The sequence below is a fragment of the Setaria viridis genome, chromosome 6, assembly GCF_005286985.2.
Source record: "Setaria viridis chromosome 6, Setaria_viridis_v4.0, whole genome shotgun sequence".
NCBI classification, from domain to species: domain Eukaryota; kingdom Viridiplantae; phylum Streptophyta; class Magnoliopsida; order Poales; family Poaceae; genus Setaria; species Setaria viridis.
In genome coordinates this window covers 34393755-34419557 of record NC_048268.2, presented here as the reverse complement: position 1 = coordinate 34419557, position 25803 = coordinate 34393755, and the positions used below count along the sequence as shown (strand labels likewise).

The following is a 25803-nucleotide window of genomic DNA, read 5'->3' as shown; positions in this document are numbered from 1 at the left end:
CCAACTAACCAGCCCCATTCGCCGATATAACACCACACCCACTCACGCGACCTGCGGCTTAAACCCTTATCACCTCTCCCCACCGCCGCGTCCTCTCCCGCATCTCCGCCGACTCGTCCCCTCCTAGGGTTTTGCTGCCGCCATGGCGATGGCGTCGCGCGCGCTCCTCCTCTCCCGCGCGGCGCTCTCGCCGCTCTCCGCCGCGGCCGCGGCCGCGTCGTCGTCCCGCCGCCTCCCCTCTCTCCTCCGCCCGCTCGCTGCGGCCGCGAGCCTCCTCCCGGCGGCGGCGGCGGCGCCCTCTCCGGGTGCGGGGATACGGTGCTTCGCGACGCAGCCGGCCACGTCCTCGCTGCGGGACTCGTCCCCGAACTGGAGCAACCGCCCGCCCAAGGAGACGATCCTCCTCGACGGGTGCGACTTCGAGCACTGGCTCGTCGTCATGGAGCCGCCCCAAGGCGACCCCGCCAACCCCGACGTCACGCGCGACGAGATCATCAAGGGCTACATCGAGACCCTTGCCTCAGTCGTCGGGAGGTATCTAACGCCGGATCCATGTCTCTGTTTACTTCTTGCACTATGTACTATTTCTGTTGGGACCGATAAGATTGAGGCGATATTCCATTAATTGTTGTTTGAAATTATTGCTGGTTTGATCCGCTGCTGCTTGAATATTCATGAATCTCTAGGTATTATTGATTCTAGCAGCAGGCTTTATCAAGTTCGTGTTTAATGTAAATTTCTGTAGAAAAAAAATTGTTTGGTCTTTTAGTTTCTGTAAAAAGTATGATTGGGCCTATTTGTTGTTTCTCTGCATGGTGTGAGCTTGTGTAGTTGATCTGCAGCCATGAAGCTTCTGGTCGATGGGATTTTTTATAAGCCAATTTAGTAAAGTTGGGATTTGAGCCTGTAATTTGGTCCAATTGTTCTTTTGCGCTGTTAGGTCACAGGAGTCTTCATATGTATGGTATACCAGTGTAATATCTGTGCAAGTTTTGGTCAAGTAAAATGCAGGTCTTGTTCATTTTGTCTTTACAGTGCCTGCATCTAAAACTAATTCCATGTTTCAGTGAGGAAGAAGCTAGGCAAAAGATATACTCGGTGTCGACTCGTCATTACTTTGCGTTTGGTGCCCTTGTATCCGAGGAACTTTCTTACAAACTAAAAGGTATTTTTTATCTCATGAAGTGATATGTACTCCCTCCGTTTCAAATTATAGGTCGTTTTGGCTTTTCTAGCTAGATACATACAAACATCTATGCAACTAGAAAAGCCAAAACGACCTATAATTTGGGACGGAGGGAGTAGGAAATTTCATCATTACATTCCATTTAATGTTCTTCCTTGGATCTTATGATTCTTCATCATTTGCAGAGTTGCCCAAGGTCCGCTGGGTTCTTCCCGATTCATACCTGGATGTGAAAAATAAGGACTATGGAGGTAATGATAACATGTTTCCTATCTTAATATAGATCAATAAGTCAAGGTTCTCTTGTTCAGGTCCAACAATCCTGCTGATTTATTCAAGGACAGCGGTATTTATTGTGTTCTTTTTGTTGATTGTTGTACTTTTGTTGGTTGGTTGCTTGTTGAATATAAATAATGGTAGGATTTTGACATTGAGCTATTTGAATCTTCATTATTTGTGTCAGATGTAAATGGCATGCCAAAGTTATTTGGTTGAACCCAAACTCCAGAATGTTTTGTGAAATTTTGCTTGTCTGCACTTAAATGACTTGCCTGTTATGTTCCCACATTTGATTCCCATAGCCTTGAGTGATTTAAGGATATCACTGTCCAATCAGCTTAGGTGATACACATCTTGTATGTGTTCCTTCCTTCTCCTTGTTCAAAAATACCAAGACAGATTTAAGAGCCTAACTTGTAATAGCAGTTCATTGAAACCATTGTTTGTGATCAAATTGTTGGTGCTCATTTTTCAATGTCCTCCTGTGTTAAGACAACTCATTGTATGAGTTTGAGCATATTTATAATTCTGAGCGTATGTTCATTTCTGTGATGACAATAAATGAACTGACCAGTCCCTAATTTTTTTGATATATTCCATTTCTGTTTCAGGAGAACCTTTCATAAATGGGGAAGCTGTTCCTTATGATCCCAAATACCATGAGGAGTGGGTCAGGAACAATGCTCGTGCCAATGAAAGATCTCGGCGCAATGATAGGCCCCGCAATTTCGACAGGTCAAGGACCTTTGATAGGAGAAGGGAGAACATGCAGAACTTCCAGAACAGAGATGTGCCTCCTGGGCAGGGTTACAACAGCCCTCCACCACCTGGCCAGAACCAAATGCCACCACGTGAAGGCCCTCCGCACCATGCTCAGGGCAACATGCCTCCGCCGCCACCACCACCTCATGCAGGTGGTGCTCCGCCAAACTACCAGCAAGGTGGCGCTCCTGGCTACCCACAGGGGGGATACACCCCTGGTGGTGCTCCGCCCTACCAGCAAGGTGGTGCTCCTGGCTACCAAGGTGGACCTCCTGGGTATCAAGGCGGTAACCAAGGTTACCAAGGGAACCCAGGCCAGGCTTACCAAGGTGGCAACCCTGGCTACCAAGGTGGAGCACCAGGTTACCAAGGTGGTAATCCGCCACCCCCTTACCAGGGAGGCAACCCCAACACACCACCCCCGTACCAAGGTGGTGGCAATCCTGGCTACGGTGGCGGTGGCCCAGGCTACCCAGGCCAAGGAGGCAACTCGAACTACCAATAAGCACGACCATGAGCATATGCAGGCGCCCCTGTTCCAGAGTACTCTTTTGGAAAAGATGGTGGGCAGTAGTATAAATCGAACCCTTGTTGCCGTCTGATTTTCATGGTTTGTCGTTGCTGTATTCGCCTAATTACCCCATAATACTTGAACTTGTGCTTGGGTGTCGAACGATGTTTCTGGAAGTATGAAACTATGGATGATACTAGTATGTAACAGCTGCTCTTAATGCACTTGTTGCCCTTGTTTGCTGAACTAGGTAGTTGTCTTGTTATAATAAGCTTCATCTATCTGCTGCTGTGCCAACTGTTATTGGGATGTTTGGTGTGATAAATTGGTTGGCTGTTTAATCAGTTTGTTACTGATTATGGGATCGTTTATCGTTGGTAGGGATGTGGTTGTGGTTGAAATAGATGTGGCTGCTCTGGTGGAGCGGCTTTTCTGGTAGAGATGAAGTTATTTTGGAAAGTGTTTGGCTAAACGGCTTCTCCTATATCTTAAGGAGTAACTGTGAGAGATCAAATGTTCTCTATGCCCTTAGCTATGTGATTTGGATGTACGCATGAGTATATGTTTGCCCTCAATTATAATGTGATTTCTAGTATGAAATGAAAAAAATAATGAATAGAAATTAGATTAACCAATATTGAGTAGGTTGATATATATAATTAACTAATAATTTATATGTTATTTCATTTAAAATAAAATTGATTAGTAAATATATGATTAGATCAATAATTCTTTCCTTTTTTTCTCTTCTTTTTTTTCTTCTTTTTTCATGCCTTATCCATTACTCATGAGTCATGGCCTTATCCCGTCCTCATCCTTCACGCCAGGCTCTGCTTCTTACTCCTGGTCCGCTTTCATTGTTATCCGCCTGCTCGGGTGTTGCTACTGTTAATTCGCCGCCGTAGTTCCATTCTCCCAGCTGGGTGATATTGCTGCTCCTTCATCGCTGCCCCCAGCTCGCACCCACGCTGGGCCGTGCGGCCACGCTGGTGGCTGACGGAGCGAGCGGATGCGCTCAAGCACAAGGCTGCACCGCGCCTAGCCCTCACCCTCCTTCTCCATCGCCGGCCGTGCGCCGCATCTACCCCACGCGCCATACTACTTCCCCGTTGTGCTCTTTCTACATCGCGCATCGCATCTCCGCTGCCGCCACGCTTCCTTGGCATGCACCGTTGATGAGCATCGCTCGGGCGGGGGCATTTTTGCCGAGGATCTCAGGAGATGGGGTTGAAGCCGCGGGGAGCTTTTTTTTTTGCCTCCTCTCCATCGGAAGGCTACAGAGAGCGGGTTTCGCGGGAGCTTCGATGGCGAAGACGTGCCAAAGAGGGCCTATTTCTGCTAAAATTATGTAGTTTATGGTGATTCATTCAGCGTTCCACTCAGTACATGAGGACCAATCCCTGTTCAGATAAGTGAAACTTGCGCTGCATGGGGCCCATCGGCTAGATAGGTACTTTGTAAGGGGGTGTTTGGATACGAGGTGTTAAACTTTAACAGTGTCACATCGGATGTTTGGATGTTAATTAGGAGGACTAAACATGAGCTAATTATAAAACTAATTGCAGAACCCTGCGCTAATTCGCGAGACATCTATTAAGCCTAATTAATCCATCAGTAGCAAATGGTTACTGTAGCACCACATTATCAAATCATGGACTAATTAGGCTTAATAGATTCGTCTCGCGAATTATACTCCATCTGTGCAATTAGTTTTGTAATTAACCTATGTTTAATACTCCTAATTAGTATTCAACAACCGATGTGATAGGTGTTAAATTTTAACGGGGTGTTCCCAAACACCCCTTAATTCTCGGCCCAGGCCCAACTGTGTGGACCTCGGTCCACGACCCTAGAAAACATCCGGGCCCACCGCCCCAGCTGCGCCTGCACTGCCCCAGCCAACTGCTACGCGCACCCCGAGGCCGTCCCCGTGCGCGCGCGGAGGCGGAGACACAGGCCAGACGAGAGACGACACGCGCGCACGTCCCAACGCCAGCCAACTCGAGAGCGAGGAGGAGAGGAGGGAGAGCCCACCCCGACCTAACCCGAAGACCCCCTCCTCCACCTCCCACCCACCTTTCCCCTCCTTCCCTCCCTCCCCCACGCTCCGCGCCCGCCCCGCGGCCCGCGTCCGGTCCGACGCCGCCGCACGACTCCGCCCCAGCGCCCCTCCTCGCCGGGGGACGTCGCGCTACGTCGCGTCGGGGAGGCCTCGCTCGGGGGGAGGGCTTCGGTCGGTTGGCCGGTGCGGCCGTAGGGGAGGAGTACGGGGGGAGCTTGATCTAGGGCTCCTGCCCCTTGCGGCGGCGGGATGTACGTGCCGCCGCTTCCCGGCGACGCTGGTGGCCGCGGCGATGCGGCCGCCGGCGAGCAGCCTAGGGTTTACCAGGTCTGGCGGGGAAGCAACGTAAGAAATCGCTACCCGCCCCCTCCTCCTCCCTTCATCTGCAGTGATCTGGGAGGCGTTTTTGCAATTGTAATCTGTTGGTCGAGCCTGCGGTTACTGGCTGGATTGCTTGGGCAATTGCTTGATTAGGCGAAATTTAATGGGCCCGGTTCATGTTATTGCAGTAGTTCCTGTGATGCAAATTGGGGGATACTGGCTGGAATAGAGGGATTCGCGTGCTTACATTGTGTTTTGGTATATTCGGTAATCAGGAAATGGTTAGTTGTTGAAGTCCTAAACTATTCTGTGAGCTCTTCCTAAAGGATACACCAATCGTTCACATAGTTATAGCCTGCCATTGAGGGGAATTCTTAGCATCACGCTGTGTTCGTTGTTTTTAGTTATATGAGAAGAATCTTCTATGAGCAAGGCGTTCAATAAATTTCAGTTGGACTTGTTTTTTTAACTCATACTTAGTTACATGAGAAGAATACTTTTGTGAGCAGGGCGTTCAATATTCAATTCAGTTGGACTTGTTTTTTTTAACTGATACACTGGCCACAATTTAACGATTTCATTGGCCTGTGATAAATAGTGGATCTTCTTCATGTTGCCCAGCTGTAACTTTGAAATTATTTATTCATTTTTTATTTGAAAATGAAATTGGCATCTGTGCGAAATTCGAACGATAAATCTTGCCACATGATAATTTCAATTCAGGTCATGGTTTCTGAGTTCCTTAGTCCTCACGCGAACTATACTCAGCCTTTGTTGTACCCTGATCCCTTGGTCGGCATATTGCCAGCAAGGAGGAAACCAGCAAAGTAAGCAGGTGGGAACCACATGAATTCACTGGGTCGGAGCATGGTCCATCAAAATCAGACTTCTAGTTCTATGGTTTCTAATTTATATGTTTTGGTGTTTCCGGTAGTTAGGAAATGGTTAGTAGTTGAAGTCCTGAACTATTCTGTTAGCTCTTACCATGTCTGAGATGTGGGCTACCAATAGGGGGGGGGGGGGGGGGGGTGGAAGGACACACATAGTTATACCCAATCATTCACATAGTTATACCCAACCATTGTGAGAAATTCTCAATGCCATGCTGTGTTCACTGTTCTGAGTTATAAGAGTAGAATACTTCTGTGAGCAGGGTGTTCAATAGATTGCAGTTGAACTTATTTCTTTTTTACTGACACACCAACTGCAATTTAACGATTGCAATCGCATCGATCTGTAATAAATGTTGGGGTCTTCTTCGTATTGTAGTTGGGACTTTGAAATGATTTATGAGGTTTTTACATGAAAATGAAATGGGCAGCTGTACAAAATTCGAACGATAAAGCCTGCCTCATGACGATCTCAATTCAGATCACTGTTTGAGTTCCTCATATGAACTATCCTCAGCCTTTTGTTGTACCCTGATCCCTTAGGTCGGCATATTGCCATCAATGAAGAAACCAGAAAAGCAGGTAATAGGCTGGACCTGTAGGCAGGTAGGAACCACACGAATTCACTGGGTCAGAGCATGGTGCATCAAGATCAGACCTCTATGGATCTACACCATTTGTTCTTTACATGTTTCAAATCTTCGGTTACAGTTTTGTAGCTTTTCATTGATCATTTGGCATTGTTCAAAACTGACCCTTGCATCTACCGGAGGATCAACAGTTGTTCTGGCTAATGCTAATATTTTCATGAACAGTAGCATCAGGATATATTAGTTTTTATTCCGTGTACTTTTGGGCTTTGGCTTGAAAGTATGATGTGTTTTCACAAGTTTGAACTGTAGTAATCATAAGTTGTCATTGGTCAAGGGCATACTTCTGTATCTTTGATAGCTCATTTCCATTTTGGCAACCCTTACCAATCTGAACTGTGAAAATACTATGCTTTTTCTTTATTTTGAGTTCTCAACCAAATATGGGATATTTGCCCCACTGCCTATCTAGTGGTCCATTCTGTAGTTAGCTAACGGAGTCAGAGTGAACACAAGGTTTTCCAAAAAAAGTGTCTGAATTTATGCGCAAACAAGTATTTCAAGTTTACTGTGGTTTCTTGTGACTGGGTTTTCGAACTTCGTTGACGGCATCTCACAGTTCTCTTTGCTATTTGCAGGAATTCTTCTTGCAGGGAAGATTCATATTTGGGCCTGATGTGAGATCTGTGTTTCTCACTATGTTCCTCATTATTGCACCTGTGGTTGCCTTTTGTGTGTTTGTTGCAAGGCATCTCATGAATGATTTTCCCGATAGCTGGGGCATCTCAGTGATGATAGTGGTGGTTGTCTTCACCGTCTATGTAAGCATACTACTGCCATTGCTAATACATATATTTACTACATATCATAAGCAGTTGATCCTTAGCCATTACTTATCCCCTAAAATGACACTTTTCTTGTGCTTACTAGTCTGCACTTTCATTTAGCTCACTTAGCTTGCTGATGAGTTTCTACGTGTCCTTTTTTCAAGGAAATCTGCATTTTACAAGGTGCACAAGTAACTGAACTTCTTTTCTTTTTCTAGGATTTGACGCTGCTTCTCTGTACCTCTGGTAGAGATCCTGGTATAATACCTCGTAATACTCATCCTCCTGAACCTGAATCCATTGATGGGGTCAATGAATCTGGAGGTCAGACTCCACAACAATTTCGTTTGCCTCGTACAAGGGAAGTTATTGTAAATGGAATCAGTGTAAGGGTCAAATACTGTGATACCTGCATGCTGTACCGACCACCTCGGTGCTCACACTGTTCTATTTGCAATAACTGTGTGGAACGTTTTGATCATCACTGCCCGTGGGTTGGCCAGTGCATAGGACTGGTAAGTTATTCAAGATTACTAACAGTTTTTATAGGCGTCCTTATCATAGAAGCTTCCTGTGCACGTATACTTGAATTGATATTCAGAGTTACTCTTTCCTGGTACTTTTTTTGTTTTTTTAGAATTCTCTTGACAAATTTTCTAATTTTTAAGCCTGACCATCAGCTTATTTGTGCAGCGTAATTATCGGTTCTTCTACATGTTTGTATTCTCGACCACATTACTCTGCCTGTATGTATTTGCCTTCTGTTGGGTGTATGTGATCAAGATTAGAAATGCTGAACATTTGTCAATTTGGAAGGCCTTGGCGAAGACACCAGCTTCAATTGTTCTGATTATCTACTGCTTTCTTTGTGTATGGTTTGTTGGTGGTCTGTCTGTCTTCCATTTATATCTGATGAGCACCAACCAGGTAGGTGTTGGTTCATTCTGATTGTTGTCTCCTTAACGCTGCAACTGCAATTCAATAGCTAATCCTTTACCACATTTCGTGTAGACAACATATGAGAACTTCAGGTATCGCTATGATCGGCGCGATAACCCATATAACAGAGGTATTCTGAACAACTTCCTAGAGATATTCTGCACTGCTATTCCCCCTTCCAAGAACAATTTCCGGGCAAGGGTCACAGTAGAGCAAGGGTTGCAACAAACGCGCTCACAGTCTAGAGGTTTCATGAGCCCCAACATGGGGAAGCCTATTGGAGATCTCGAAATGGGCAGGAAGCCAGTGCCTTGGGACGAGCCAAGGACAGCAGCTGACATCAGGGACTTGGAAGCAGGCCTTGGTGGCATGTTTGAGGAGAAAGAGGGCAGAATAGCCCATGCATCCCCAGATATGAGCAGAGATGAACTTCCAGCAGAGTTTGTGGATGGCCGAGCTGGCATGCATTCGAGGGAGTCAAGTTGGGTTCGCAGAGGCACAGACGAATTTGAAGCCTCCATGGCTGCCTTTGGTTTGGAAGCTGACGGTGGCAACAGCGTTGCCCGGACTGGCACACATTAGCCCAAAAAACTGAAAAAAAAACTACGGTGTGTTTCAGTTGTGCGTCGAGTGGGTGTTTATTGATCATGTCTCAAAGCGAACTGCCATGTGTTATCCAGTGTGCCAGGTAACGCCCTGGATCAGTGTAATTGTAAGCACGCTTGCTGCTGTGTGTCTCATCCCCTGGTAGCGCATCGGAGCCCAGCTGCTGTTGTTTGTTTGGTGTTTTAAGAAAGTAGCCGACGAGCTTAAGCTCCCGCCCGGTTCGGATGATGTGTATCTGTATATAACTAAAATTATCAGGTTGCAACAAATGCTGTGTTTGGTTTGCCACGCCCTTTGCCTTACTGTGGTCATCCCGGTGCCATTGATGAGTAGCCAGCTTGGCTCTTTGTATACGATCTGCTCCTGGAACTTGTGAAGCTCGCTCTCATTCTGGTTCATACAGGGTGTGCTAACACCATTGGTTACATGCACCACTCATGCATGCATGGATAATCTTAAACGGTGGTGTACTTCTTGTATCGTATGATTCATTCTTATTAAGTAGAATAATGTATTAAGTGGGATGGCTTCATTCTGAATGGGTTGGTATAATTCACCCAATAAAAAAAATATTATTATTTTGAACATTTCATACATGAACCAAATGATAAACACACATCCATAGTACTCTGTCATTGCATTGCAATTTGCAACACTGGGCATGAATGTTACAGAAGAATCTTTTGCCTGTGTGAGTTCAAGGGAAAGTTGCACATGATTGGTAGGGGAACTGTTTGCATTGCAGGTCGCTAGTTTGTATGTTGCGTGGCGGGCGGGCAAGTTGGTTGCCGGGCGCAGTCTCTGCTAGGAGTAGAATGCAGATGCAATGCCACAATTGACTGAAAAGACTTGTGGGCTTGCCAATCACTGAAGAACGCTGCAATCAGCCAGAGCTAATGAAATGAAACAAAAAATGGGAGACGATGCACGGCCTCAACAATGTGCTCTGCCATTTTTTGTAAATAAAAAAAAATGAACTTGCAGCAGGGTACCCATGGCCGGACAGACTGAATTGCAACTGGGTAAACGCACTCGCTGTGCTCCCACTCCCAGAGTCCCAGTAAGATTGGGCCAATAATTGTACTAGTAGCAGAGCAGGCACCAGTGGATTCGATCGATGTCCTCCAGTCCTGCCCGGCCGGCCCGGCGTGCCTCGTCCAGTGAGGCCGGCCGGCCGTCAGCGCCGCTGCTGCCGCTGCGACATGTGGACTGGATGACCGACCGTCCAATTATTGATGGGTGGATGTGGGTCGACATGCTGGACGCAGCTCGTCATCGCACTCGCAGCTACCACGGCACGGGGGTTGCTAGCTAGCTCGTCGTCGTGGTGGCTTGGATGTAGGAACAGGATCGGCTGGAGGAGAGGCGGATTGCATCATCATCTGCATGCAGTGCCGGCGGTGGGTGGTCTCCCAGTGGTGCACTCGGCCGTCACGTCTGATCTGATCGGGTAGGTGCGTCCGTGCGTGCGTGGTGGCCCTGGTGGGTGAGGTCGCCTACATCTGAGTGATCCAGCCGCCCAACGCGAGCCCCGTACCTGTACGTACCATGCACCGGCCGGACAAGCACAAGCTATGGCTGGTTGCTTGCTTTGGCAGCCGGCCGGCCGGCCGGCCGGAGCGAGCCGATAGAATAATACTGGACCAGCGCCCGCGGCCGACCACACCGTGCCGTACCTGACGATCATCGATCAGGACCAAAGACGCGCACGCATGCCATGCCATGCATGATGGATGCAACATTGCAACTGAGATGAACAGTACAGATGATGGTGGCTAGGTAGCTAGCTAGACGCAGCTGCGGATCGGTCGACCAATGCAAGATGCGGCTGCATGCATGCACATGATGATCTATATGGCTGCCAATGCATGCCCTCCAGGCTCCAGCTTGAGACGACACAACGGTGGATTCGGATATTAACTTTCCTCGCCTCGTGCACTGAGTGTCGTTGTCGTTAGGCCAGTGGTTTCATGCTAGTTTCATTAGCATTAAATTTTATGGCACATCATTTTACAGGATCATCAGATAAGAGGAAAGTCCGTTTTAATAACGGTACAATGAAAATATTGGTGGTTTTTGTTGCTTTATCCACGATCTGGACAGCTTCATTATTGGCGGCTAGCAGCTAGACCAGATAGGATGGAGCAAATAAAACTCGCATGTTTCATGAATCTTTCTTTAATTTGCGATCGATGATGTTTCCCTACTGCGAGACGCGCACACGGGAACGAAGATTCGCACGACCCCGGTGCAGATTGCACTAGCCTACTACAACAGACACCTTAGCTTGCTAGTGGCAACTGGCAAGAGGCGTGCCTAGGGCATGCAAAAGTGGGGAGGCAGCCTAGTCACAGCCGATGCGTACGTTGAAGCACACACGGCAGGTGCCGCAAGTAGTGAAGTGCGAAGCGAAGCTAGCTGGACTCCGGAGTGAGCAACAGCTAGCTGCCGCTACACTACAGCGCCCAACAAAGCAGCAGCAGGTAGGCAAAGTGACCAACTAGCTAGCCAGGCGCGCGGCTGCAACTTGCTTGCACGCGGCGCGGCCGGATCGGGGATCGGAGTTGGGCGCCGCTCGATCTGGCCGCGACGCACCAGCAAGCAAAAGCGATGGATCCCCCAGGATATGCGCTGGGGTGCTTGGCATGGCTGGAATCGAAGCTGGGGTTTGCTACTATACCACCATACCATACCGCCATACTGTGCACACTGTTTTAACTGGTGAATTGAGTTGCCTATACGACAGGCCTTGCACTTTCTTGTTCCCCATGCATGATTTCCACCCTTGTCTTTTTCCACGGTTTTGGTGCTCGATATATCTTCCCCAGCCACGGCGACGAGACCCGGTCGGCCGGCTGCGAGGGTCCAGGTGGGACCCACATGTCAGCCAGATCAGGGATGCAATGCAAGTGGCGCCATCAAAACCTTGCCACCCTGTTGCGTTCGTGAGCCACCATGGAATCGATTGCATGCAGTGAGTGGCCACGTAGCAGTAACGTAGCGCATAGTGTTTTGTACACGTAGCAGTGCTCTCCGCGTGAAATACGGACCACGCGGTTCATGTCAATGTCGTTCCATGACAATGCAAGCAGGCCCTAAACGGAACAAGGAATGAAGGAAGAAGCTTCCTCTCCTTTGCCTTTGCCGGGGCAGACAATGGAGAGCAGCATCGACAAAATTGCCTGCCTTTTCACCTGGCTTCATTCTCTCTATATTTTTGGGGGGTTTTGGAGGCGTACATGTCCAAGTCACCCAAGTGGCCGAAGACTATCGCTACCAGCAAAATAAAGTTTGATAGCGAGATTACTAAGGACTATGCATGCATGGGATTCAGTTACTACAGAATATATGTTCCCGCCGTACTTTTCATCATCCTTTCTTTGCGATTAACGTTGCAAGCGCTCGCTAGTATGAGCTGAGCTACAAAGCCTCCACCTAGCTTTTACAAGTGCTTTAATGGAAAATCGCCATAAATCTAGGTTAAAATTGCCACGATGCCTTGCCTGCAGAGTCTCTCCTTTATTTTTCACCTTTTGAAATCCGTTGCCAGGGTGCCAGGTCGAGTGGCTAGGGCTGGTACAGTCAAGGACACATGCTAAAAACCACATTTCAAAAAGGCACTTCTGACACAGGATTTTTGCTAGATATATGTGATTAGCTGTAAGGATTGTATAGGTCGAGATTCTAATTGACCCACTCCTAAGTCCTAACACTGACAATGACAGCATTCTACCTTAACCAGAAAGTGCCCCTAGATACTCTTATTGGTAAGCACAACCACCATTGATACCAAGCAGATGAATCTAGTGATAAGCTGTTTCCAACACTGTTTATTCGCCACTTTGAAAGCTTTTCCTCGGGTGCTCTAAGAAAAAGTGCACTGCCATGAACTCTGCAGTGCCCATTTCAAAGATTTAATGACGATTTGTCATTCTAAATAACCTCCACGTCGATTTAGTTTATGTCGCCACTTGTGTAAATAACACCTGGGGCCATCTGCACTGATGCCACATGGGCAAAGGTGACTTGACAAACAATCGAAACCCAAGGCAAATCTGCAAATACTGCTTCAAAGCATGGGAGGAAATCATGCGTTCGAGGAAATACTGCTTCAAAGTAATGCATGGGAGGTATATGCACTCAAAGAGACATGCGAAACCACATTGCAAAAGAAATTTGTAGCTTTATATGTGACATAAAGTTGTGCTTTAGGATATGTACAAGTACCAGAAAGAAAAATGTTAATTGACCTATTCCTAATACTGACAATGACAGCATGCATGCTAATGTATACTCACCGGAAAAATGGCTCAGATACTACCTCATTGAAAAAGGACAACCATTGACAGTTTGACACAAAACATATGAATCTAGAAATAAACCCTCACCACCATTTGTTAGGTTAGATTGTATCCAATCCGACAACAACAATTTTTTTGTCGAGCTCTAAGAAAAAGTGGGCCACCACAAACCCGTAGTGCATCATATCATAGGAAAAAATTGTATACAGTCCTGTTTTATGTCTATACGAACTTTTTTTAAAAAAAAAACTTTTGAAGTGGAGGGGAGTATATATCCTGTTCCCGTGTGATTGGGCACTCCACGATTGGCAGGCTCGCCTAACAGCTCTTGACTAGACGACGCAACTACGCTGCATGCCCCCACCACATGACACCATCACCCATCACCAGCTCGGCCACGTACCAACACCGGCCACCTCCTGAAACCTCGTACACGCAACAGCAGCATTGCTCGGCCTGCAATAATGCATGGATCCATCAATGAATCAGTCAGTGCCCTCATGCAGCTGCTCGATCAAAGAAATATGAACAAAACCAGAGCATGTAAGTGGCCACATCGGCCGCACCACGCCGTCGTTGCAGGGATAAGATCACGCACGAGACCTGCAAAAATAATGGAGTTGCGCTGCTCAAGACCCCTCTAGCTACCCTCTAGAGGCCTGGGTCGCCGATCCGGAAGGGAGCAATGGCTAGATCAGCAGCGCGTCGGCATTGCACCCTGAATCTCGGTGACCGCAGATGCAGTGCAGGGCGAAAGCTAGGGTTCTCTGGCCGTCCGGTGTCGATCGCCTCCGATTCGGAGGAGGAAGAGGAGAGCCATGCATGCTTTGATTTTCTGGGTGTGATGGCCGCACGGTGGCCGTGCTCCCGTCCTCCTGTCTGGGTCCATACCTGCAACTGCGAATGCAAGCTGGGGCTTGTAAAATTCAGAGAAGAACCCAACTGGTGGTCGTGCCATCATCTTGTCTGAATCCCGAGTAGCAGAGGAGGAGCCAGACCACCGAGATGGCGCGTGACATTGCGCCACTGAGCTTACACAGAAGGGCCCAATATGTGTGTGCTGTCCACTGTTGCAAATGATCAGGCAGCCTGCTCTGAGTTTTCGGTGCCTAATTTGCACTACATACAGTAAATCAAGTGCTCTGAACTCTGAACTGAAGTACAGTTTCCTGATCATGTGTAACTAACTGTGTAAGTGTATGTAGCTGCATGTTTCAGCAAAATTCCCGGGAAATTCACGCGTTGTTTCCAAGCATGCCATGATCTGATGATCCTCTCCTCCAAACTAAAGGTTCTTGGATTCGATCCGCCGGATGCGGTACATGCACTTAGCTAGGTAGTAGCTAGGATAGTGGCCCTGATCCTATCCCAGGCCGGTAACATTGGTCAACTTGTGTTGTGTTGCGTTGCGTTGCGTTGCTGGGGATACACTGATCATTTCATGCACGATGGCTCGGATGCATCTGCGAGAGAGACATTGAGATACGGGTGTGTGTGCCGTTCTCACTGGACGATGCTGCCGTGGTGCTTGCAATGGCAATGGTGCCAACAGGGTCAGATGCGATAGAAAGGGTAAAGGGAAAAGGGTCCCCTAATCGATCGCCTCCCAGTCCCAGGGCGCCACTAGTGGTAAAATTGGCTGCAGGCATCGGCCCAACCACCCAAGTTGCCCCCGCGCTGAGCATCTCTTATCCCACGCCGGAACGATCTGTTCATCATCTTCAGCAAATTAATGGGTACAGCATTACCACCCCACTACCCATGGATCTACCAGGGTTACTTGCAGCTGAAGAGTGCTTCTTGTTGCATTGTATCTGTTCATGGTTAATGCAGGTCAATTAAGCCACTGTCAGGTAGTCTGTCTCTGGGTCTGATAAGCAAGAAAAAAAAGGAGCTATAACCTAGGCACCTGGATTCGAGTTGAAAAGTAATCGGAACCTTGGTGGTTAGATGCACCAACAAGTTCACGAGGAGTGAATTTGACTTATTGTTAAAAAAAAGAGGTGATTGAAAGTAGGCACCTAGATTCAAGTCAAAAGTGAGTTCAACCTGGGTTGCGATGTATAGCCACATATCCCAGCCAGCCAGTTCAGCTGGACGTGTTTGGCATCGAGTTAGTGGAATGGAGTTGAAAAAGTTGGAGTGAAGTGCTCCCAAACACCCTCCAAGTCTTGATCATGGAGGTCTTGATCTTGGGTTTCCGTGCAGCTCAATCTTTCGAGCCATTTTGGCAAAAGAAAGGTAGTGCCGATTCTTTTCGGCTCGTGGGGTTTCTGAAACTGATCGCGGTTTAACCGCTTGATTGGGCCATGATTACGATGTCTGCAATCTGCATTGACTTATTTGAAGCAGCTAGCTGTAGTGGCCCAGCTGCTGATGATTGAGATGTTCAGCTGGCTGTTCTGTCACTTGGTGGCTATAGAGTTATGGTCTTCTGGATCCTGCAGATTCTAAATCCTCCCCGTTCTAATACGTACTTCTCAGGGACCAACTTTTTCTGGTCAACTTGCATGCAAATGTCCCAAACTGAATAATCACAGGCAGCACACCTTTTTCAAAGAGGTGTGCCTCCAGCCGGCAACTGCAATTTCAACCCCAGGATCCGAAAATGAGACAAAGCTCTAGTCTCAAAGAGAAGAGAAGAGAAAAGACCCAGTACTGAATGTACTGTGAGATGTAAAGTGAATGTACACTGAAATGTCTGCAGCACAACGTACAGTTGCTGTATGTGTATACTGAATTATACTTAGATGTTGTTGTATGTATTACTGTACTATTAACAAGGGAGATCCTGCTTGATCATCATGGTGACTGGAATGATCGCCCTGCTTCTTTTCCGGCAGTGCTGTTCTCCATTCATGCCAAGTGCCAAAAAGGTGACTGGAATGATCATCCTTGCTTCCTTTCCTGCAATGGCATCAAAGTGCAAAAGATGGCCCTTAAGCTGAGGATGTGGCCCCATGCATGCCAGTATGCCAAAGTGGAGTGGACTGCCAGATCAGCTTTTGTGTTCATGGTTACGAAGAGGCGCCTGCTGTCAAATCACTCGGTCAACCTATGCTTTCTTTTACTTTACACAAGGCTTTTGGCCACTTTGACATGCCTCTAAAAAGGGTTATTACCTCGTGGAGACCATCTCCATCAATCAGAATCATATACTGACAATGCAAATGCTTCATTTCTTGTAGGAAATCTGATTATTTTTTCAAAAAAAAACTGTAAAAATACGATTCCTTTTTTTTTTGACCGAACACCTTAGCATCGAAGAATCATCGTCGAATCTATTTTGCTGTATCAGTAAACATTACAAATAAAACCAGCATTGTTTGCACACCCAGATACTCTATCAAGCTTGGGATCTCTTTTGCTGTTCTTGAACGAGCAACAGAAGCTGAATTCCGGCTAAGCTGCCTGCACCATTGACCAGACAGATAATGGAGTGCTGCTCCTTTGTGTTGTGCGCCTGTCTTTTCCATCCGGGAGCCATTGTACTGTGTGCACAGGCACCACACCTTTCAGTCTCCAGGTTCATGATGGGGGTAAATGTAGCTGGCTGCACTAGAAAAAGTTAGCAAAAAGTGGGTAGATTAATGGCTTCATCTCAAAATCTCGTTGATATTCTAATTCATGGCCCTCATGCATATATAGGGCTAATTGTAAGTATGTATAAGTCGCTTGTTTAGGCCTCATTTCGAACTCAAGAAAATTTCTTAATTCCTGTGAGAACTGAACCGACTTATAAATCCCAAAATTAAGTAACATTTGTTTATCCTTATCAACAAAAAATAACCATCTGAAGAAGAAAACGCAGAGAAGTAAACGTCACCGAAGCCACACCTGTCTTTTTGGTAGTTTTACACAAGCAAAGTAGGAGCTGCCTAACAGTTTGTTACTTTTTTACTTTTTATTACAGCGCATGTGCAACAAGGTCAAACTAGGTGCCGTTTGTCTAGAGTCTCTACATCCAGTTATCTTTTTGCATTTTTGGACAAGATAGGATAACCGGTTTGCATCCTCTAGCTTATTTAGAATGGGTGCATATTCACGCATATGTCTTTTGAATAAGTGGAGGTTGATAATGGCATGATGAGAACTAACCATCCTATCTTGCCTAATTTTGAAATGGAGAACAACAACCTGATAAACCATCCTGGCACAAGCAAACATCAAATTTCACACCATTTTTTTCTCAAACTGGATGTTAAGTTGGAATATTGGTATGGACGAGAAAGCTTCAAGGAAAAAAAGAAAGACAACATTGCTAAGGTATAACTCATCTTCAAGCTTATTAGGCGATATTGCAACAGCGATAGCCCATAATATTATTTTAAAAAATAAAATTGCAGCTGAAAGCGTGTGTTAACTTCTTGGCTTTGGCTTGCAAGCTACCCAATTGCTTGAACACCATTGAGGTGTCCCTGAATATTTATTGACGTAGAACATTTTGGTTTCCATGTATTTATTGACTAATGGAGATATACGTATTCATATAGTAAGATTAGGAAATCGATCAGTATAAAAATGGAGGCCAGTTGCATGCCTTATTGGATCACTCTGACCAAATCCATTCTCTTGGGAAAGCAGCTTCTAAGAAAAGATATTCGTAGTAGGTCTATGCATTTCCATTGGACCAAATTTTACTAGATTAACTATCGCTACTACAAATACCACTCATCAATTAACTTTCAGCATCTCTGTTGTGTATAAGAAAACAAAACGTGACATTTCTGCTTCTCTTATATGGCCTCAAGAAAAGTATTTGTTTTCTTTTCAAGGTGTCGCACCGATATTAGAAATCGATCTGAACTTGGTTTCTGCATGTAAAATACTTCAATGCTGAAAACTGTTGCTGCCTCAAGATCTTGTTGTGCAAGTAGAAATTATAAGACTGAAAGAAACCTAGCTAGAAAGCCTATTGTATATGCACAAATTAATCCCCAGAGCAGGAAAATAATTTTATGTACTAGGGCTCTTGGGAAGAAAAGATGGGGGGGGGGGGGGGGGGGGGGGGGGGGGGGGGCGGGGAGGGGGAAGAGCTTGTTTTTTGATCCATCTTTAATTTTCTTTTGTGGAAAAGAAGGTTGGGTTGGGTATCAAAATTGTTCTATTCCAGCCAGGGCGGAGCTATGATTTGGCACTTGGGTATTCCTCAGATGCAAAAAAAAAAAACAGAGAGAAAAAGGTTGAATCCAAAAGGCGAAAATGCAGTCGCACGAAATAAAGTATATATTATTTACAGTAAAAATGTCTTAACTAGTAAAGAAAAAAATACGTGATATTGAAAATATATAGTCTAAATCCATGTTTCTTTATGACATCTGAACGTTTCTTAGCTTATTCTTCGCATAATTTATTGACGAAAATATCCTCTCAACACTAAATACAGGAAACAGCCAAACACAGAAGATCTATCATGACCCCAAAAGCAAGCAATTACATCCCTATTACCAGGAGCCAGGAGAGGGACGGAGCATCACTCCTCATCATTGCCATGGCATTCTAGTACAGAGTAACTGAAGCTACTGCAAATTCACGGGGTTGTTCAGGCTAGTAGCTTGTAAGCATGGGAGCACCATTATTCCACTACATGTTTCCTCCTCCAATCAGATCAAGCCTCATAGCCCACAGCTAGTTAGCTGCTGGTCACTCAGTGGACGACAGTGTGGTCGGAACTGTTATTGATCAAGCCAACTTTAATTTCAGTGTTCGTGAGAGAACTGAACAGATGTTTTCTGTGTAGCTATATACCCTACCCCACCGGTCAGTACATGTAGGAGCCATCGATTTCATGTCGGCTTGGTTCCAAAAAAAAAATGGTACGAAAACGTTCTTGTCGGCTAGCTAAGCTGCTCATGCTACCTTATGACTTTGATATGACCTATGAGTTCCTTTTGTTTTCCCTTTCCACTGTATCTCTTCCTTTTATGGCGCCGTGAAGATACCGTGGATATTTCCCACTCTTAAAACTTTTTATTATGCTCATGGATTTATTTTGTGGTGCTCCTATAAAACTGAACCGTTTCTTATGGAATCCATGAAAAAACCTGTAAGATTATATGTTCCAAACAGTTCCATAACCAGCTAGAACAAACCGGTTAGGAAACATGGAACTTAGCGGTACTTGAATTGGTGCCTAAAGGCTGGACCTGAACAAACTAGGGCTGGGTCGAACTCGAGCCGGTCTGGCAAAAAGTCTGGTTTCTTTTGAGCCTAAAATCTTTGCCCAAACCCGCCCATTAACTCCATCAGGCTAACAAAGTTGGGATACATCATTTTTAGTGCAAATATAATTGATTTTAATATTTAGTTTTTTTTGCCGCCAAAATCAGCACCAAGCCCTAAATGAGTGTTGGGCTGGACCTAGCGTGTCGGGCTTGGGCCGGGCTAGGCCTCTTTTGCTCAGGTATAAGATACTAGCTAGGAGAAAATGGAAAGAAACTCTAATACAAACATGAATCAAGGAGCTAGATTTTTTTATAATTGTATTAAGTATATAGGAATTTTTTTAAGAAACAATAATATATAATCAGGGCTAAAGACTTAACATCCACAAAACCTTATATTATATTTTGCTATTTGGGTCATGCCGTTACGTGCACCTGAACCACCAATAGATGGCATATTGTCATATTTTTAACACGGTTTTCTCTCACTTCTCATTTTACTTAGAACTATTTGGTTTTACATGTATCTATATCAGGTTGGCGTGAGCTAAGTGCTCTAGTATCTGTTAAAACAAATATAGGTTACTTTCTTCAATGTTACAAATATCTAATGATTGCTAGCTTTTGAAATTTATCAAGAAAAACATGTAATTAGCTAGGGCTTTTAATCATGACAAGTTGATATAATCTACTTCTTAATGGTGCAGTGCATGGTAATACGGGCGTGTATATATCCTGTAAAAATGCACCAAATATGGAGGTTAAGAGGATGCAAGTTTGCAAAATTCTCAAAAGAGTGTTAAAGAGGGTATGAACAATAATGTCAAAATTTTCAAAACAGCTCAGGGGACAACTCGATTTTGTTGGATATAAATGAAAAAGATTAGTCATCCATTCTTCAAGCTAGAACTGTTGTATTACTTTTCTGAAAATATGAAGAAATTATTTTCTTTCATGATATATATATATATATATATATTGTGTACTCTGAAATTAAATCTCCAATATAGAAACATCATCTCAGAATGACAACACATTGAGATTTGTTTTGTTCAGATTGTGGTATTGGGCTCCAGTCACACACCATATAGATGCACGTGTACTCCTTTTGTTTTAGGGAATACGCTTACTCCTTCTGAATCCTCTGCCTGATTTCATCCCTGCCAGAAGATTGTGCACGATCCACACATGTTCTTCATTCTTTGTGGCTGCTTATGTGTGGCATGTTCATCTCCAACTCTATTTTTTATTACCATGCTAGTTCGGTTCTACTACGCTATGTTTTGTCCTGTCTTTCTACAAATAAACTGCACAACCAAAGCTATGGTAATCCTTTCTGCTTCTGATTGGCAAGTGAAAAAAAAAACTTTCGCTTGACCCATTTTTCACTTGAGACAATGCAAATAAAAAAAGGGGGTCATTGAGTGTGCTACATCTAATTTTCTGGAAAATAAATCATTGGGTTTGTAATTTAGGATCACACATTTTGCCTATGGATCTTTCTATGCAGATACAAGGTTATACATCTTTCTACAAATACATATCACACACCAAAACTTGTGATACCAGCCCCTTTCTACTTCTGATGCCAGTGAAAACCCCATACACCAAAACTTGTGATACCCCTTTCTACTTTAGTTGGGTGGAGTGCCTGCTTACCATGGCATGCATGACCATCTATTCTGAGTGGAGATAGCTAGGGGAGAGAAAGACAAACAGCTACTTCCCCCAAAACTGTAAGAGAGAAAAAATCTACTGCAAGAAAGTGGAATTGGATGCACCCATTGTATGACAGTAGTACGACCAGCTGGTACATCCATGCACACCATCTCTTTTCTCACCAATGCATCATTCCAGTGGGTTGATGAATGGATCATGCGGCTAGGAAGAAAAGTGCATCGAACTGGACAGCACCCATATGGCCATATCAACACGCCAGCAGCCAATCAAAACAGCCAGGGCTCCGCTATAAAAACCTAGCAAATCCCCGGCTCCAAACCACACACACATCAGCAGCCGCAGCATCACCTAACGCAGTAGCGAGAGCTCCTCGTGGAGGGAGGTAGGAAAGGGCCCTAGCAAGCCGGCCGCCGCCGTCGAGCTAGACCTCACTCTTCTTCCTCCCTCTCTCCCCGTCGTCGTCTGCAATGGCAGGAGGGCTCCTCCACATGGCTCACCCGGCGATCACCCTCTCCGGCGTCGCAGGTAAACGTCGGCGACCGACGCCGTCGTCCGGCAGCCATGCATGTCTTTCGCCCTTAGCTTGCTTCGTGTTGCGTTCATCTGCCCGTGCATATGTGGCCTTCTCCCTCCTGCTTTCGTTCTCATGAGATCTTCACATCACCTTTATTTTGTGGTTCTTCATTCTGATGCCGTCGTACGTGCGTTCTTTTGTCCGTGTCCTGCTAGATTTTTTGTGCACCTGGCCGACATGACGGCCTTTTCCATCAAAATCTTCTTTCGTTGCGAACATGCTAGTCCTCTTCCTTTTCGTTTTGTGCCATTGCACTGTAGAGCACAAACCTTTCTGTGTTCTAGAGACGTGCATGCGGCTCACACAGGACAACAGACAGTCTTGTCGATCGATTGATGCAATAGCTTTCATCTTTTTCAGTTATACTACTACATCTTCTTCTTTAACTTTCAGCACACACACCTTTTGTTCTTTAGCAGAGATCACTGTCACAGATCATAGCCCTAGTGTTAGTAGCCTCTCCAAAACCTAACACCTTCTGTTCCTAGCTACATCACACACGCTTGCATGGCCTATCAACTTTTCAACTGAAGAATGAATGGTAGGAGTGCCCTACCACATGTTTCTTGGAAGCACACTCCAGTGTAGTATTGTGCATTCATCAGCCACGAATTAAGAATGCCAACAGCCCACCACGCACTGTCTGAGAACCAGTACTAAATGTGCTCTATCCTTCTTGAAATGGCGATCGGTTGAGCAGTGACGAAGGCGTGTGTCTTCAACCTTTGCCACATTTGCATTTTCCTTAACCTAATAACCAACGCACTTTTTCTAGCTCAATTCGACGCATTGCAACTTGTGTGCATCCGTGGTGAAGAATATCTTCTGAAAATGTCACTGACGTGTTCCTTTTTTTTCTGCAGGGAACATCATCTCCTTCCTGGTGTTCCTCGCACCAGTGTGAGTAGTAATCTTTTTCTGTCCTCGCGATCACTTAACTTTCCCCATCGTCGTCATCGACGTAGTCATTCGTTTCAGACTTGATTTCATGCGATCTTTGAGTGACTGACTGAGCAATGGATCTTTGGACGTGCAGGACGACGTTCCTGCAGGTGTACCGGAAGAAGACGACGGGCGGGTTCAGCTCGGTGCCGTACGTGGTGGCGCTCTTCAGCTCGGTGCTGTGGATCTTCTACGCGCTGGTGAAGACCAACTCGAGGCCGCTGCTGACCATCAACGCCTTCGGGTGCGGCGTGGAGCTGGCCTACATCGTCTTCTACCTCGCGTACGCGCCCCGGAAGGCGAGGCTGAGGACCCTGGCCTACTTCTTCCTGATGGACGTGGGGGCGTTCGGGCTCATCGTCGTCGTCACCCTCTTCGGCGTCCGCAAGCACCTCCAGGTGAAGTTCCTCGGCAGCGTGTGCCTGGCCTTCTCCATGGCCGTCTTCGTGGCGCCGCTCAGCATCATCGTCAAGGTGGTGAAGACCAAGAGCGTGGAGTTCCTGCCCATCAGCCTCTCCTTCTGCCTCACCCTCAGCGCCGTCGCCTGGTTCTGCTACGGCCTCTTCACCAAGGACCCCTTCGTCATGGTAATCACTTGATCGAGCTCCAGACGAGCATCTATCAGCTGATCGATGAGATCGATCGACATGGATCATCGATCTGATGAGCTCTCCTGTACATGTGTGCATCGCAGTACCCGAACGTGGGCGGCTTCTTCTTCAGCTGCGTGCAGATGGGTCTCTACTTCTGGTACCGCAAGCCCCGGGCCACGAACGCCGTGCTGCCGACGACCGGCGACGGCGGAGCGGCGGCGCCGTCGGTGCAGGTGCAGGGGCAGGTGATCGAGCTGGCCCCCAACACCATCGCCATCCTGTCCGTGAGCCCCATCCCCATCGTGGGCGTGCACAAGATCGAGGTCGTGGACGGCCAGCACAAGGACGCCGCCGTCGCCGCCGAGGCCTGCAGGATGGCCGCCGCCAACCCCGAGGGCCCGCCGCCGCAGGTCATCGAGATCGTCCCCGCCGCATGACGACTTCAGTCGGTCGATCCATCGACCAAATTAAACAAGGCGCCGAGCAGCAGAAGCAGCGAACTAGAGTCTGATCTTGCAGGAAGCATATATGTATCATGGATTATATATCTATGGGTGTTGTGCCGTCGTACGTCGGTCGATTAGTTATTGGTCGTTTTTAGTTGGTTGTTAATTGTTGGATTATTGTCGTCTCGTGTGTGTGAGTGATTAGTTGCCCTTGGATGTCAGATCACCAATAATCAAGTTGTGTGGTAGCGTGTAGCTGCTATGTTTGCGTGTGGTCTAGTAGTAGTAGCTAGGTTGCAGTCTTATGGCCTGGTCCTGATCTCTCTGGTGTAGGTAGTGCTTGCTCCGGAGACCCATGCATGAGATTGTAACAGGGCATCTGTTTTAGTTTAACGTATTCTTTGTGTGCTGTGAACGTGCTGTCTCTAGCTTGTAGCTACATCAGTGTCGTGGTTGATATACGTGTGGCTTGTCTTGTCCTCGTCATGACCAGGACAGTTGAAGTAGTCATCATCTATCAAGGACAAGAAACTGGATCGCTCCATCCTATATTACTATTTCTTTTGGTTTTCTATTGATTTTTCTAGATACATAGCTTTTGCTATACGTATCTAGATATAGCATGTATATATCTAGATGCATAGCAAAGTTCATGTATCTAGAAAAACTAAAATGAATAATAATTTGGAATGGAGGGAGTAGTATATAAACAAATCTCATTAAAATGGGAAAGGAGAACTGAAGGGCATGCAGATAAAAGGTTGAAAATGGAAGACACAGTAGTAGAGGCCGGGGGAAATGATCAGTTCGAACTAATTTTATACTACATCTCTATTGGTGTATATAATTGTTAATCAGTTGAAATAAACTTGAAGCTTGGCGGAAACAATGCAAGTGGTAGATTGGAGAATCATATATCCTGGGGATCGATGGCTGCTGTAGCTAACGCATAAGGAGGAGGAGGAGTATCGTGCACCGGGGATGATATGCAGTGTCCACTGTCGTCAGCACGGGATGAAGCAACGGCAGCGGCATGATGGAGCGGCCGATCGTTTCACCCGCCGATTGCCCCCCTTTGTTAGCTACTACTATGAGTAGGTGGCTTTTTGTTCGTCGTTTTGGTTTTTCTAATTTTATAGATATTATTATGCATTCAACATTATATCTAGATGTATTATTCTGCGTACCTGCTCAGTCACGACGGCCCCAGCCACCGGCATTATTCTAGCCTTCTCTGGTTTTGGACCTGCGTTCCCTCCTCCTCCTCCAATCTAGGGGGTATTTGGATCCTTGGACTAAAATTCAGCCCGGGTCCCATCGGATGTTTGGATAACAATTAGGAGGATTAAACATAGGCTAATGATAAAATTTATAAATAAAGGTTAATTCGCTAGATGAATTCATTAAGTCTAATTAGTTCACGATTACCACATGTGATATTACAGTAAACATGTGCTAATCATGGATTAATTAGGCTTAATGAATTCATCTCACGAATTAATCCTTATTTATGCAATTATTTTTATCATTAGTCTATATTTAATTCTCCTAGTTGATATCAAATATTTGATGCGATACTTACTAAACTCAGATACAAACACCCCTCGGTCCTCCCACACAACCCACCTGATGAGCTCAGCAGTCAATTTCCAACACGTCATGTCAAGCTGGCACGCAACACAAAATACATCATCAGTCTGCTTGCTTACCGAATACTCCGTAGCTTCCATTTTTTTCTGGTCGATCTATCGATCTTCAGCTGCTGGTTCTGCTTCGGCTGCTCGGCTCCAGCCTGTAGCCCAACTTAGCTGCAGCCAAATAATATTTTCTCAGGCTCATTTTGTGCCGTAAAAAAAATGCAGTGGAACCATTGCCCGTTGCTGGCTGCAGCCCTGCTGGTTTGCTGCAGCCAGCTGTTCACTTTTGTAGCTTAGTAGTAGCTTGTGACTGGCACAAGCCATAACCTAGTAGTGTACTAGGGAATGAAACTTCAGTAATTTCAGTAAAAGAATGCCACTGGCATATGGTGTTTGGGCTCTTCTTTTTCTGCAGGAAACATCGTACCTTTCATGGTGTTCCTCGCACCAGTGCAAGTCCGTCCTCACTGTCCTAATCGATCATCGCTTTGGG

At 46.0% G+C, this 25803-nt stretch overlaps 3 protein-coding genes across 3 annotated transcripts; all 3 read left to right on the top strand.

Annotated features, from left to right (window-relative positions):
• Positions 1-70: 70 nt before the first annotated feature.
• On the top strand, positions 71-2984 carry LOC117860410 (uncharacterized). The gene is made up of 4 exons (XM_034743677.2): positions 71-534; positions 1068-1165; positions 1372-1437; positions 2077-2984. The coding sequence occupies exons 1-4, from the start codon at positions 143-145 to the stop codon at positions 2730-2732; spliced, it is 1212 nt and encodes a 403-aa protein (XP_034599568.1). The 5' UTR covers positions 71-142; the 3' UTR covers positions 2733-2984.
• A 1821-nt stretch (positions 2985-4805) lies between these two features.
• On the top strand, positions 4806-9261 carry LOC117861070 (probable protein S-acyltransferase 7). The gene is made up of 5 exons (XM_034744536.2): positions 4806-5145; positions 7240-7422; positions 7647-7943; positions 8122-8355; positions 8440-9261. The coding sequence occupies exons 1-5, from the start codon at positions 5050-5052 to the stop codon at positions 8947-8949; spliced, it is 1320 nt and encodes a 439-aa protein (XP_034600427.1). The 5' UTR covers positions 4806-5049; the 3' UTR covers positions 8950-9261.
• A 12165-nt stretch (positions 9262-21426) lies between these two features.
• LOC117859781 (bidirectional sugar transporter SWEET11) lies at positions 21427-24088 on the top strand. Its single transcript, XM_034742962.2, has 4 exons — positions 21427-21643; positions 22556-22592; positions 22729-23221; positions 23329-24088. Exons 1-4 carry the CDS (start codon positions 21586-21588, stop codon positions 23662-23664), a joined length of 924 nt encoding a protein of 307 aa, XP_034598853.1. The 5' UTR covers positions 21427-21585; the 3' UTR covers positions 23665-24088.
• Positions 24089-25803: the final 1715 nt, after the last annotated feature.

What these genes read in the sequence shown, in the direction of transcription:
- LOC117860410 (XM_034743677.2), top strand. Translation starts at nt 143, where the DNA reads ATGGCGATGGCGTCGCGCGCGCTCCTCCTCTCCCGCGCGGCGCTCTCG. An exon ending in CTTGCCTCAGTCGTCGGGAG is followed by an intron (nt 535 to 1,067) that starts GTATCTAACGCC and finishes TCCATGTTTCAG; the next exon opens with TGAGGAAGAAGCTAGGCAAA. An exon ending in GAAAAATAAGGACTATGGAG is followed by an intron (nt 1,438 to 2,076) that starts GTAATGATAACA and finishes TTTCTGTTTCAG; the next exon opens with GAGAACCTTTCATAAATGGG.
- LOC117861070 (XM_034744536.2), top strand. Translation starts at nt 5,050, where the DNA reads ATGTACGTGCCGCCGCTTCCCGGCGACGCTGGTGGCCGCGGCGATGCG. An exon ending in AGGTCTGGCGGGGAAGCAAC is followed by an intron (nt 5,146 to 7,239) that starts GTAAGAAATCGC and finishes TGCTATTTGCAG; the next exon opens with GAATTCTTCTTGCAGGGAAG. An exon ending in TGGTTGTCTTCACCGTCTAT is followed by an intron (nt 7,423 to 7,646) that starts GTAAGCATACTA and finishes TTCTTTTTCTAG; the next exon opens with GATTTGACGCTGCTTCTCTG.
- LOC117859781 (XM_034742962.2), top strand. Translation starts at nt 21,586, where the DNA reads ATGGCAGGAGGGCTCCTCCACATGGCTCACCCGGCGATCACCCTCTCC. An exon ending in CACCCTCTCCGGCGTCGCAG is followed by an intron (nt 21,644 to 22,555) that starts GTAAACGTCGGC and finishes TTTTTTCTGCAG; the next exon opens with GGAACATCATCTCCTTCCTG. An exon ending in CCAAGGACCCCTTCGTCATG is followed by an intron (nt 23,222 to 23,328) that starts GTAATCACTTGA and finishes TGTGCATCGCAG; the next exon opens with TACCCGAACGTGGGCGGCTT.